This window comes from Salvia hispanica, unplaced genomic scaffold (assembly GCF_023119035.1).
Source record: "Salvia hispanica cultivar TCC Black 2014 unplaced genomic scaffold, UniMelb_Shisp_WGS_1.0 HiC_scaffold_997, whole genome shotgun sequence".
Classification (NCBI taxonomy): Eukaryota; Viridiplantae; Streptophyta; class Magnoliopsida; order Lamiales; family Lamiaceae; genus Salvia; species Salvia hispanica.
Window position 1 is genome coordinate 1 of NW_025952795.1, and position 13,000 is coordinate 13,000.

A 13,000-nucleotide genomic window follows, 5' to 3' on the forward strand; every position below is an offset into this window, starting at 1 on the left:
TTGAGATAAGAGAGTTAGTTGTTGACGACTTGAAAGCTGAAGTTGTAATAGCTGACTCCCTCGTATATACCACCTCGGATACGATTTTGATACGTAGTTTGGCCATCGATAGCACTCTTGTCTGCTTTAGTGTAAGTAAAAGGGATACTGCAGATGCCCTTTGTCCCAACATAACTAACTGTGACCGTACTATTCTTGGGCACAGAAACCGTGCCCACAGCCGTAACTTCAGTTTCAGTAGTATCGGCGGTGTCCCACTCAAACGCCTCGTTTATAATAATAGCACCAGGGATGACAAGTCTTCCGGTCGAAATGAACCATGGCGTTGTAGAGATGGTGCTTTTCACATTGGCATTCAATCGACCACCCCCGCGGCTAAAAGTATAAGACTTTTCATCTGTATAGGTGATCTCCACAGGCATGATTAGGTCCACATCCTCCTCGTTGGTGAGTGTGGTGGTGCCTGCTATAAAAGGTGTCTCCCCATATATCCTTTGGTCAGCTAATATATACGCCAAGTTGAGAATCTGCCTCTCCGTGACAAGCTCATCCACAAAGATGATCGCTTCTGATGTGATGTCGTCGCTCGTGGCAGCTAGGCAGTTGTCCGTTGATCGAACGCAGTACTTGTTGACGGAGGGGTTTAGAAGTGCAATGGCGATTTCGTCGATTTTGACCACCTTGAATATAGCGGCGCGGGGAGAGACCTGTGTTGTGTAGTCGCCGCCGTAGATCCAGTTAGAGTCATTGGACGTATTCACCCACCAGAGGGAGTCGAAATAGGTTGAAGATATAACAACCATTCCGTTAGACATCATACTCGGCGAGTGCAGAGATTCTTTATCGGTAGCTTTGTCTGATCCAAACTGCAGCCGCTTCCCGTTGACGTCGTAAGCTTTGAGGTACTTCCCGTGAATGAATGCTATCGGATGATCAGGCAGTATAATCAGCGTCTCCCTATCCACAAACCCTAGGTTCGTGCCGCTGCTATTTTCTTCCACGTACAGACGGGAGCTGAGACGATCGAGTACTACTACTTCTTTCACTATCACGCGCCACCCGGTCTGGACGTGAGTGAAGTTGACCTCATTCTGGGATGGGAAGTTGGGCTCGAAGAGCGTGCACGATGGGTCCGTGGTGTCTTCTATGGGCTGATTCGATATGGCTACGATGGCGTTGTCTCGTGTATCTCTACTCCAGTATCTGTTGTTGATATAAAATCGAAGGTGCACGTATTTGTTGTTGACTGTGGATTGCTCGACTATGATCTTCGTGGCGGGACTGTAGGCGGGTTGACTTTGTTCGTAGCCAGAAACGACGTCACTGGTGCCATGGCGGTAGAAAAAAGAACCATCTTGTGCAAATATGTCTGCTGGGCCGTCTTGGAGCGCGATGGATTTTGGAAGCGCACCACTTGTCATTTTCTTCAAAAATTTGAAACATAAATTCATCACTATTTTTACCCTATCATAGTATGTTAATATAATACACATACTTTACAAGTTTTATAGTTCTAATAATTTTTTTTAGTGAGAGAGTGGACTTTGAAATGGTGATATTATACTTCGCTCCGCCTGTCTTTAAAAAATAAACAAAATTTATAAATGACATGAATTCTAATATGTAATTAAAAAGGTAAAAAAGAGATTGCGAAAAATTACAGCTTCACAAAAGTAATTAAAGTGCCAATAAAATTAAGATTAAAATTAAAGGGCACTGTATTTTACCTATTTGAAAAAATGGAGTTTGCACCTGCTGAACTTTCCAATTATATAGATAATAAATCACTAAGCACCAAACTACAGAACTACTTTAATTTAATTAATACTAGTATCACGCCTGTGCTATGCACAAATAATATATTTTTAAAATATTAATTTTCAATTTAAAATTAACTAAATAAAATTAGAATCCATATAAATAACAAACTATATGAGTAACAAAATTAGATCTTACCATTTGTAGCCTGCAATCTCAAATGCATTGCTCCAAAGTTCACTTTTGTTAATTTGTGAAAACTTTTCAATTTTCTATGCATGCTTTCCATATATATCAGATGGTTTAGGACTTGAAACATTTAACTGACCAAATGAACAGTGACTAATGATAATAAAACTGCAATGTTTAGTTATTCACCTGTATTAAGATGAAAATGTGAATTAAATAAGCATCACTCTTTTTGAAGGATCCTGAAACTACTTCTACTTCAGAAACATATCAACAGATTGTGGACACCACCTGTTAAAATATCAACAAAATATAAATGACACACCTCCATCATTGCCGTAATCACTATCCCAATAAGGAGGCGGAGTTGATGGAGTTCCATTCTCAACCTGGCCCAACGACCTCAATTCTATCAATGCTGCTCACTCAAATATCCTTCAAACGACCTCCCATCCATCAGTGATTGATTTCTCCAAATTTGCATAAATTTGAATTGATTTTTGATATTTTTCTTATTCATTTTCAATATCAGAGTTTCTCTTCTATCCTTCTTCCCAACATTTCAATATTCAAAAAAGAATACTACCAAGGTATCAAAGCAAATAAGAAATCATTTTCTAAGTTTAAAAAATGCTCAAAATGGCAGAATGTCAGGAAATAAGATATTAATCACGACTAAAAGATCTTCCGAATACATAGGGAATACAAATAAGTTCACAATTGAGCTCATGAGAAGAAAACAGTGAATGATCCAAATTAATAATGCACAGTACTCACTACTCAACAATGATAATAAGTTGTATGAGTAATTCGAACCCGTGATTATGCAACATAAAGAACTGAATGATCAAACATAGTGGTAACTCCACAACTCATTGAGAAATTGCTCTAAAAAGATTGATCTCAAGCAAGCACTTCAAACTGAACTTCGTCAAGATAAAATCAAATTCCAAATAAACACATCAATTAACTCCCTATTAACTTTAAATAACTCCCCACTAACTTCAAATAATTACCCACTAATATAACCATCAAGAAACCGTATAATATAGCAGATTAATATTTACTATTACTACATTTCTTTCAAAAGAAAAAAAAAACAGTTTTATTAAAATAATAATATATATTTTAAAAGAATATTTCCCTAAATACCCCAAAACTCCCCTTTTATATATTGCATAGATTACTACTTTCATATAACATGCCTTTACAAAAATATATATGTAGGAATCAATAAACAAGACAATAGTACTAACAAACTTAAATGAAATAGGAAATAGTGTATAATGTGTATAGACTTACGATAAAGGATGAGGAAGATTGAAAAGCTGAATTGCCAAAAAGCTCAATTTGAGTTGAGTAATTTGTTTGTGTGTGTCTTTGTAGAGAAATGCATCTACTCTATTTATAGATGAAGACATGAAATTTTTTAAGGATATATGATAATGTTTTTTATTTTATATATGGAAGGATAGTAATGGGATTTGGACTTTTTTTATAAATAAAATTATTTCCGTGAGATCTCGTTGGCTTTAAAATATAGTGAATATTAACTTTGTACCTAAAAATATTTGTATCAGTCATTGTTTTCATGATTCAGGGCATAGGTTACAGCCTTTGAACTCAATAATTAATTTATCTGGGCATATGCTAGTCTGACTTTTTAAATAATCAAAAAGATTCGCATTTGATCTCTTACTAATTCATTAATTTGGGACATGCTTGCTTGTCTGTGTTTATAATGAATTAAAACTATCAAAGCATATCTTTCATATGATCAGTCGATAACATAGTCCTATATTAAAAAAATATTAAAAAAACAATAACTTGTGGAACAACACCTCATTGTGAGCTCCAAAAAAGTCAACACAAAAATGCGTGAAATTTAAAAGACCATGGAAGTTCTTTAACTTGGTATATAATGCATTGGAAATTTGAAAATAAATAAATAAACATTATAATATGTGATAATATTTTTTTATAATATATTTTATTTTCTTTATCATAACTCTCTCTTGAATTATTTTCTTTCACTCAACTATATCTATTGAATTACCAGTTAATTATTCGTACACATGATCTCTTTTTGATCATGACACGATCTTTCATCCCAAATAAAAAACATTTATTAATTCTTCCTCGTGAATCACATCCTATGACACTCTCATGCACTGGCGGACACACGTTCAAGAGGGGAGGGACTTAAGCCCTTCCCAAACTTTTCCTTTTAATATATTTTTATTGTAAAAAATTTCAATTTTTTTTAAAAAGTATCTTCAGCCCTCACTAAATTGATGTCTTTGAAGTCTAATTGTTGGAGATTTAATGGAAAGGAGGGGCTGAAATTTAAATTTACAGAAAAAACTATCTACATTTCATCAATAGCCGCTCTGTAGAATTGGGAAGAAGGAGAAGATAAACTGTTAACTTAAAATGAATATAATAATAATAGAGTTAAAAATTGTCAATTGCCTACTTATTCATTAAATATGTGGCTGTGGCATGTTTTTAGATTTAAAATAGGAGTAATTTAAAAAGTGTCACTAAATTTAAAGTTATCATCCATCCAGTAGAAACACTAGCTAGTAAAAATTGTATCCTAAACTGACACTACCGTGTTTTATTCAAATGACTATTGAGAACTGAAAAGGGTTTCTCAAAATAGTTAAATTTGTGTTGGATTAGTTTTATGTGAAATATATGTATGCATTTTTATAATAATTATTAATATTTATTTCTTTTGTTCTAAAAATATATATATAAATTTGTAAATGACAAGAAATTTAATATGAAATTAGTAAAATAAGAGAGATGAAAAAAAGCAAGAGAAAGGAAAAAGACTGTAGAAATAATATTAGTGGATTGTGGAGTCCATCATTAACAATCCACATTATTAGTCGTAGTAATATAAAAACTTTCATATTTATACTCTAACTTTCGGGATGACCCAAAATAGTAAAACTAATCTTTTTTTTAGGATGGATGAAGTATATTTTATATACTATATATACTTCATCCGTTTGTAAAATGTTGTCCACATTTCAGTGCGGATTTTATGAAATTCGAAGAAAAGTGAATGGAAAAAGTTAATGGAATGTGGATCCCACATTTATATATTAGTTTTACGATAGAATGTGAGTGTAATGATTTAGTTGAAAGTGGACTCCATAAAAATAGAAAAAAAAAACAAAGTGGACGACAAAGACGGACCAAAATGGCAAAAATGAACAATATTTCGCGAACGGAGGAAATATGTATATTTTGTTAACAATAAAAAATTTTAGTAAAGCCCCTAATATATATATATAGGGATGTATTCATATGCTTTTTACATTTTTTGTTCTTTTTCCTTCTCAATCTCAGCCATTAAATTTCAAGATCTGATGGCCTAGATTCATGCCTCTACTATTAATAAAATTATTATTTTAATAAGAAAAAGGGTAGTTTTGGGAGTGATAGTTTTAGACGGTTAATTACTTCCCTTAATTCACTCCTTTTAACTTTGGTAAATATATAATATGATTTGTTTTCTTTATTGATTTGTTTCTTTTACCTTCTTTACGGTTTATTCACTGGAGTTCGACGTTCTTCTGCAAATTTTTGAGTTATTCTTCAAGTTTTTTTTCGAGAAGCTCTTGTAATATTCCTTAATTGCTTTCGGTTTTGTCAACAATGGAAGAAAGTAATTTCATTTATTTCGTCGTTTTAGTCCAATTTATATATTTTGAGTTTGAGAATTTTTCATCAATTTTATTAGAAAGACATTCTCCGTTGAAGACATTCTCCCTCAAATCTCACCCATAATTTCTCTTTCTTCTCTCACGTAATTGACTCAAATCTCACGCATAATCAATCTTTCTTCTCTTTTCTTTCCTTTAATTCAATATTATTGATTCTGATTTTGTGTTCATGATTACACAATGATTTCTCTTTCTTCTCTCACATAACTGACTCGATTTTCTACGTTGAACACGTCTGGTGGTGTAGTTTCTCGCCTAAACCCGAATTCTGGAAGTATTCCTCGATTGGTTTCGTTTTTTCAATAATAAGAAAGTAATTTAATTAATTCGTTCATTGATTTACATATTTTCGTGTTTTCTTTTCGTAAGTTACAGTTTGCAAACTTTCGACAAATAATGTAATATATTAAGTGTATAATGCAGATTGTATTAATGTACGATTATAGTTGTATAATGTATACGCCGTCTTTGAATAATGTACATTACAATGGGTTTAATGTGTGACAGAAGTTAAATCAATTCCCCAAAGGGTTTAGCAATCCATGGGGCTAGGGTATAGTACCGACTCACTAACAAAACCTTGACTATGGGAAGGGAGTTAGAGTCATTCCCATAGGGTTTACCAATCCATAGGGCTAGGGCATATTACTAACCCATACATCAAAATTCATTTTTGAATTATGTACGTGTTTCAGGGAATAAATGTTTAGGCTAATTAGAACTAAATAATGTACGCCAAGGGCAGTGAATAATGTAAAGATTGAAGAGAATAATGTACTTGTGTAAGTATTTAATGTTTGGCGAGTAAATAATGTTTGGCGTTTAAGATTTGGTACAGTAAATAATGTACCAATATTATCTAATAATGTGCACGGATCAGTGAATAATGTACAAATTGAATAGAATAATGTTGACAGGAAATTGAATTCATGACCTTTGAGTTTAGCAATCCATGGGGCTAGGTTGTAGTACCCACTCACAAACGGAACCAATCACAAAGGGCAGAGAGTTTGAATCATTCCCCTTGGGTTTAGCAACCCATGGGGCTAGGGTATAGTACCACCACATGATTAATTAAATTCGTTTTTTAATGTTTGATTTAGATTTGGTACAGTAAATAATGTACAAATAGTATCTAATAATGTACATTCGTAACAATGAATAATGTACAGATTACAGAGAATAATGTTACAGGGAACTTGAATTTATGCCTTTTGGGTTCACCAATCCATGGGTCAAACGTATATAGTAAACTCATAACATAATAATAGCAAAGATAAAATTATAAAGTAGGACAACTCCAAAACAATGTAATACTTAACTACTAAATAATGTACGTCTTAAAGCAAGTATAAAAAACAATATATCTGGAAAACAAACTAAAAAATGTCAATATTTTCTCTTCCACGTATGCTTCTATATCTTTCAGTGTTGTAGAGTTTCTCAAATCATGGTGGCCCTTCTGATCACAAACAGAATCAGAAAAACATACATTAAAATACTATATTCGTACATTACTCAGTAAGAAATATACATTAAATAACTATAGTCGTACATTACAATTATAATAAACAGGATTATTAGACACGACATTAACAATAATGTACAAAAACAAGCAAATAATGTACAAAAGCAATCGAATAAAGCAATCGAAAGCAATCGAATAATGCACAATAAGATTTCCTCTAAAAAATCGAGCAATGCCCAATTTTAAAGCAGTAATTAACTATTAACTTCAATACAACCAAGTTGAAGTAGATGATTCAAGGAAAAACATAAAAAATGTACCAAATGCTATTACATTTTTCATGCAAATCAGTTATGTACCAACAAGTCCATATAATGTAGCATAAATTAAATCTACAACAATGGCAGACCTAAATGATGCAGCAGATAGAGTTCAATAATGTAACAAACGGTATATATAATGAATTTGTTACAACAGAGAAGAAAAACCCAATTGAAAAACCCAAAATCAGGAACCCTACCTTGTTGTTGATTGCAAGTCTTCCACCGATTAAAACGTTGCTGCGTCGAGCGAGTGAGCAAAATCCGGCAGAATTCGTCTTCTTCGTGTAGTTGCTCCGATTAGCAAACCAATAAATCAGTAATGAAGAAAAACCCAATTGAAAAAACCAAAATCAGGAACCCTACCTTGTTGTTAATTGCAAGTCTTCCACCGATTAAAACGTTGCTGCGTCGAGCGAGTGAGCAAAATCCGGCAGAATTCATCTTCTCCGTGTAGTTGCTCCGATTTAGCAAACCAATCAATTAGTAATGAAGAAAAACCCAATTGAAAAACCCAAAATCAGGAACCCTACCTTGTTGTTGATTGCAAGTCTTCCACCGATTAAAACGTTGCTGCGTCGAGCGAGTGAGCAAGATCTGGCAGAATTCGTCTTCTCCGTGTAGTTGTTGATTTCCGGTGGCTTGGAGTGGCGGCTAGGGTTTGGAAATTGGGGGGAGGGGGAAATGGGGGAGACGATGTTGAATCGTGGGTTTGAGGAGTGAGAGAGAGAGTGAGTAGATGGAAGGTCTATGAAAATCCCGCTGAAATCTCGCTCCTTCCGTTTTAATTCATGGTTGTTTTACAATTTTACCCGTATAATGCACAGAATGAGACTAATAATGCAACACGGGATGATTTTGTGATGTTTCATCTAGTCCGTCCATCCTACTAATCTAATGGTTGATATTAAGAAGGAAATAGACACTAAGGGGGCAATAGGACCTTAATGCTCCCCTATATATATATTATATATATATATATATATATATATAGGATCATGATCAATTGAGATTATTTAGGCTAATTGAGAAATGAGATGCAATATCAGCCACTCATTTTTATTAAATGAGTGGTCCAGATTTTGCCACACAATAAATATTATTAGATTAATTTAATATGAAAGGGTAAAACTGTCTTTTCCCGTTTTAATTTAGGGTTCTTCATCAGATTTTATTTTTCGTCGGCGATTCTGGTGAGATTTAACGATTGAATCATATCTCTCATTGAATCTATTTTAACGATTTATGATTCAATTGATTTGCAAAATTAGACTCAGACGGTTTCAACGATTTCAACGATACCTGATTTGCGATTCAATTTTCGAAAAATAGACGACCTGTTCGACGGATTTCTCTGTTGATTTTGACGTTTTTCGGTCGATTATACCCACTTTTATTCTGTTTTTATCCTTTATTTGTTGATGCCCAGTTAAATTTGTTCCTAATTAGTTTTTTTTTTTTATTTTCTCATCTTCAGGTTCGATTTCAGTTCATAATCAACAGCTAAGTGTTATTTGATGGATTCTTCATCTTATTCCGAGTCTACGTCGACGAATGGTGGAGGTAGTTTGGTTTGATTTTCATTAACATGAATTTTTTGTGTTATGTTGGTGATTTATGCTCTGTTGACATGATTTGAAAATCTGTTGACATGATTTATGTTACTTGGTAAATATTCTGTGTTGTTGTTATGCTCTTTGTGGACATTATGTTTCATTAACATTATTTTGTTGTGTTATGTTGGTGATTTATGCTCTGTTGACATGATTTATGTGTACTTGTTAAATATTCTGTTGACATAGTGTGTTTGAATTGGTGTATTCTAATTAAATTGGACATTTTGATCCTGGTAATTTGAAGCATGTTCTGATATTTTGGTTTACATAACTTATATCAATTGTCTAAGAATTTTACAAGAGTGCAGCCACGTCTTTAGATATAACTATAGGGGTAATTTTCTGATTTATGTGAAGCTACTTGAGAAATCAGCTCAATAATTCTTGACCGAGGAAATAAATGTTAGTCTTAGTGGATCAATGTTTGGTTGGATTTTCTTGAATGTAAAAGTCCATATGATATGACCATAATCAGAGTCCTTAACTTGACTTAAAAAAATCAGTTAGTTATTGGCTAAGCAAAAGACCATAAATACTTAGAAGGTTGAGAAACATGGTTGAGTTTGGAATCTATGGATACTTTAGGTGTAGACTGTTTAACCCTTTTTTCTTAATCAGTTGTGAGCTTTCAAGGGAAAAGTATGGGTTATGAGCTCTTTGTTGACATTCTGTTTCATTAACATTATTTTGTTGTGTTATGTTGTTGATTTATGCTCTGTTGACATGACTTGAAAATCTGTTGACATGATTTATGTTCCTTGGTAAATATTCTGTGTTGTTGCCATGCTCTTTGTTCACTTTCTGTTTCATTAACATTATTTTGTTGTGTTATGTTGGTGATTTATGCTCTGTTGACATGATTTATGTGTACTTGTTAATTATTCTGTTGACATCGTGTGTTTCAATCGGTGTATTCTAATTAAACTGGACATTTTGATCCTTGTAATTTGAAGCTTGTTCTGATATTTTGGCTTACATAACTTATAACAATTGTCTAAGAATTTTACAAGAGTGCAGCCACCTCTTTAGAGATAACTATAGGGGTAATTTACGTAAGTCTTTTGATTTGCGTTGACGTGACTTGAAAATCTGATGACATGATTTATGAATGGTGGAGGTAGTTTGGTTTGATTTTCATTAATATGATTTTTTTGTGTTATGTTGGTGATTTATGCTCTGTTGACATGACTTGAAAATCTGTTGACATGATTTATGTTCCTTGGTAAATATTCTGTGTTGTTGTTATGCTCTTTGTGGACATTCTGTTTCATTAACATTATTTTGTTGTGTTATGTTGGTGATTTATGCTCTGTTGACATGATTTATGTGTACTTGTTAATTATTCTGTTGACATCGTGTGTTTCAATCGGTGTATTCTAATTAAACTGGACATTTTGATCCTGGTAATTTGAAGCTTGTTCTGATATTTTGGCTTACATAACTTATAACAATTGTCTAAGAATTTTACAAGAGTGCAGCCACCTCTTTAGAGATAACTATAGGGGTAATTTACGTAAGTCTTTTGATTTGCGTTGACGTGACTTGAAAATCTGATGACATGATTTATGAATGGTGGAGGTAGTTTGGTTTGATTTTCATTAAGATGATTTTTTTGTGTTATGTTGGTGATTTATGCTCTGTTGACATGACTTGAAAATCTGTTGACATGATTTATGTTCCTTGGTAAATATTCTGTGTTGTTGTTATGCTCTTTGTGGACATTCTGTTTCATTAACATTATTTTGTTGTGTTATGTTGGTGATTTATGCTCTGTTGACATGATTTATGTGTACTTGTTAATTATTCTGTTGACATCGTGTGTTTCAATCGGTGTATTCTAATTAAACTGGACATTTTGATCCTGGTAATTTGAAGCTTGTTCTGATATTTTGGCTTACATAACTTATAACAATTGTCTAAGAATTTTACAAGAGTGCAGCCACCTCTTTAGAGATAACTAAAGCTGTTATGTTGTTGATTTATTCTCTGTTGACATGACTTGAAAATCTGTTGACATGATTTATGTTCCTTGGTAAATATTCTATGTTGTAGGGTCTGTTATTCCAATTTGCAAGCCTGAGTTGAGGCCTTATGAAGGTCAAAAATTTTCTTCTCTTGAGGAAGGAATTTCATTTTATGAAAAGTATGCTCAGGAGTGTTGTTTTGATTGTCGAAGATTTGGAAATAGGTCTAGTGGTGGTGTTATTATTTTTCAGTATATTGTTTGCAATAGACAAGGATTTCATACAGTAGATTCGTTGGATGTTGATGTTAATGTATCTGAGGATGGTAATGTGTCTGATGATGATGAAGTATCTTCAAAGAAGAGACGTAGACGTGGCACCAAAAGGTGTGGATGTGGAGCGAGAATTAGTTTTAAGTTTTTTTTTCTGATTTTGGTGATAAGTATTACCTTGTGCATCAGTTTGTTGAGGAACACAATCATACTATGGTTGACAAAGATCATAAGAGATTTATGAAAGGTAATCGGAGTTTGAATGATGTTCATCACAAGTTTGTTGAAGATTGCACCAAAGCTAACATCGGTCCTACCTCTACTTTTAACTTATTAAAGGAGTTTTTCGGTGGTTATGATGTTGTTGGGTGTACGTTGACTGATGTTAGGAATTGTTCACGTGATATTAAAGAGAAATTAAAAGAAGTGGATGTGCAAATGATCCTAAATCAGATGCAAGAGAAGAAGAGAATTTGTGAAGGCTTTTTTTACAAATATCAATTATCACCTGAAGATAATAAGTTAGTGAGCTTATTCTGGTCTGATGCTGAGTCTCGGAAGCATTACCACATGTTTGGAGATGTTGTAGCATTTGATACAACATATTCAACAAACAGGTAGTTTATTTATTATACTTAGTAATTGACATAGATAGTAGTTGATATGGTAGTTGACATATGATACATTTGTACTTTGCATCATTTCTGATTTAATAGTTGACATAGCATATACCTATAATTGACATTATTGATGTTTTGTGTTGATGTATTTGTTCAATAGGTATCGTATGGTGTTTGGTCCATTTACCGGGAAAGACAATCATGGGTGTCCTATTGCGTTTGGAGCTGGTTTCGTATCCGGTGAGAATTGTGATGCATTTTCATGGCTTTTCACTGTATTTGTTGAATGCATGGGTGTTGCCGGTAAATGGACCAAACACCATACGATACCTATTGAACAAATACATCAACACAAAACATCAATAATGTCAATTATAGGTATATGCTATGTCAACTATTAAATCAGAAATGATGCAAAGTACAAATGTATGCTATGTCAACTACCATGTCAACTACTATCTCTGTCAATTACTAAGTATAATAAATAAACTACCTGTTTGTTGAATATGTTGTATCAAATGCTACAACATCTCCAAACATGTGGTAATGCTTCCGAGACTCAGCGTCAGACCAGAACAAGCTAATTAACTTATTATCTTCAGGTGATAATTGATATTTGTAAAAAAACCCTTCACAAATTCTCTTCTTCTCTTGCATCTGATTTAGGATCATTTGCACATCCACTTCTTTTAATTTCTCTTTAATATCACGTGAACAATTCCTAACATCAGTCAACGTACACCCAACAACATCATAACCACCGAAAAACTCCTTTAATAAGTTAAAAGTAGAGGTAGGACCGATGTTAGCTTTGGTGCAATCTTCAACAAACTTGTGATGAACATCATTCAAACTCCGATTACCTTTCATAAATCTCTTATGATCTTTGTCAACCATAGTATGATTGTGTTCCTCAACAAACTGATGCACAAGGTAATACTTATCACCAAAATCAGAAAAAAACTTAAAACTAATTCTCGCTCCACATCCACACCTTTTCGTGCCACGTCTACGTCTCTTCTTTGAAGATACTTCATCATCATCAGATACATT

At 33.3% G+C, this 13,000-nt stretch overlaps 2 protein-coding genes across 2 annotated transcripts; one reads left to right on the forward strand and one right to left on the reverse strand.

Annotated features, from left to right (window-relative positions):
• Positions 1-8: 8 nt before the first annotated feature.
• Positions 9-3,307, reverse strand: LOC125200485. Its single transcript, XM_048098121.1, has 3 exons — positions 3,250-3,307; positions 2,273-2,382; positions 9-1,424 (listed from the first exon to the last, which is right to left on the reverse strand). The coding sequence occupies exons 2-3, from the start codon at positions 2,327-2,329 to the stop codon at positions 15-17; spliced, it is 1,467 nt and encodes a 488-aa protein (XP_047954078.1). The 5' UTR covers positions 2,330-2,382; positions 3,250-3,307; the 3' UTR covers positions 9-14.
• Positions 3,308-8,992: 5,685 nt separating this feature from the next.
• On the forward strand, positions 8,993-12,250 carry LOC125200486 (protein FAR1-RELATED SEQUENCE 5-like; the record flags this gene model as incomplete). Its single annotated transcript, XM_048098122.1, has 4 exons — positions 8,993-9,038; positions 11,144-11,403; positions 11,517-11,944; positions 12,108-12,250. Coding segments are annotated over exons 1-4 (877 nt in total), but the record flags the coding sequence as incomplete, so codon positions are not given.
• Positions 12,251-13,000: the final 750 nt, after the last annotated feature.

What these genes read in the sequence shown, in the direction of transcription:
- LOC125200485 (XM_048098121.1), bottom strand. Translation starts at nt 2,329, where the DNA reads ATGGAACTCCATCAACTCCGCCTCCTTATTGGGATAGTGATTACGGCA. An exon ending in TGATTACGGCAATGATGGAG is followed by an intron (nt 1,425 to 2,272) that starts GTGTGTCATTTA and finishes AAATTTTTGAAG; the next exon opens with AAAATGACAAGTGGTGCGCT.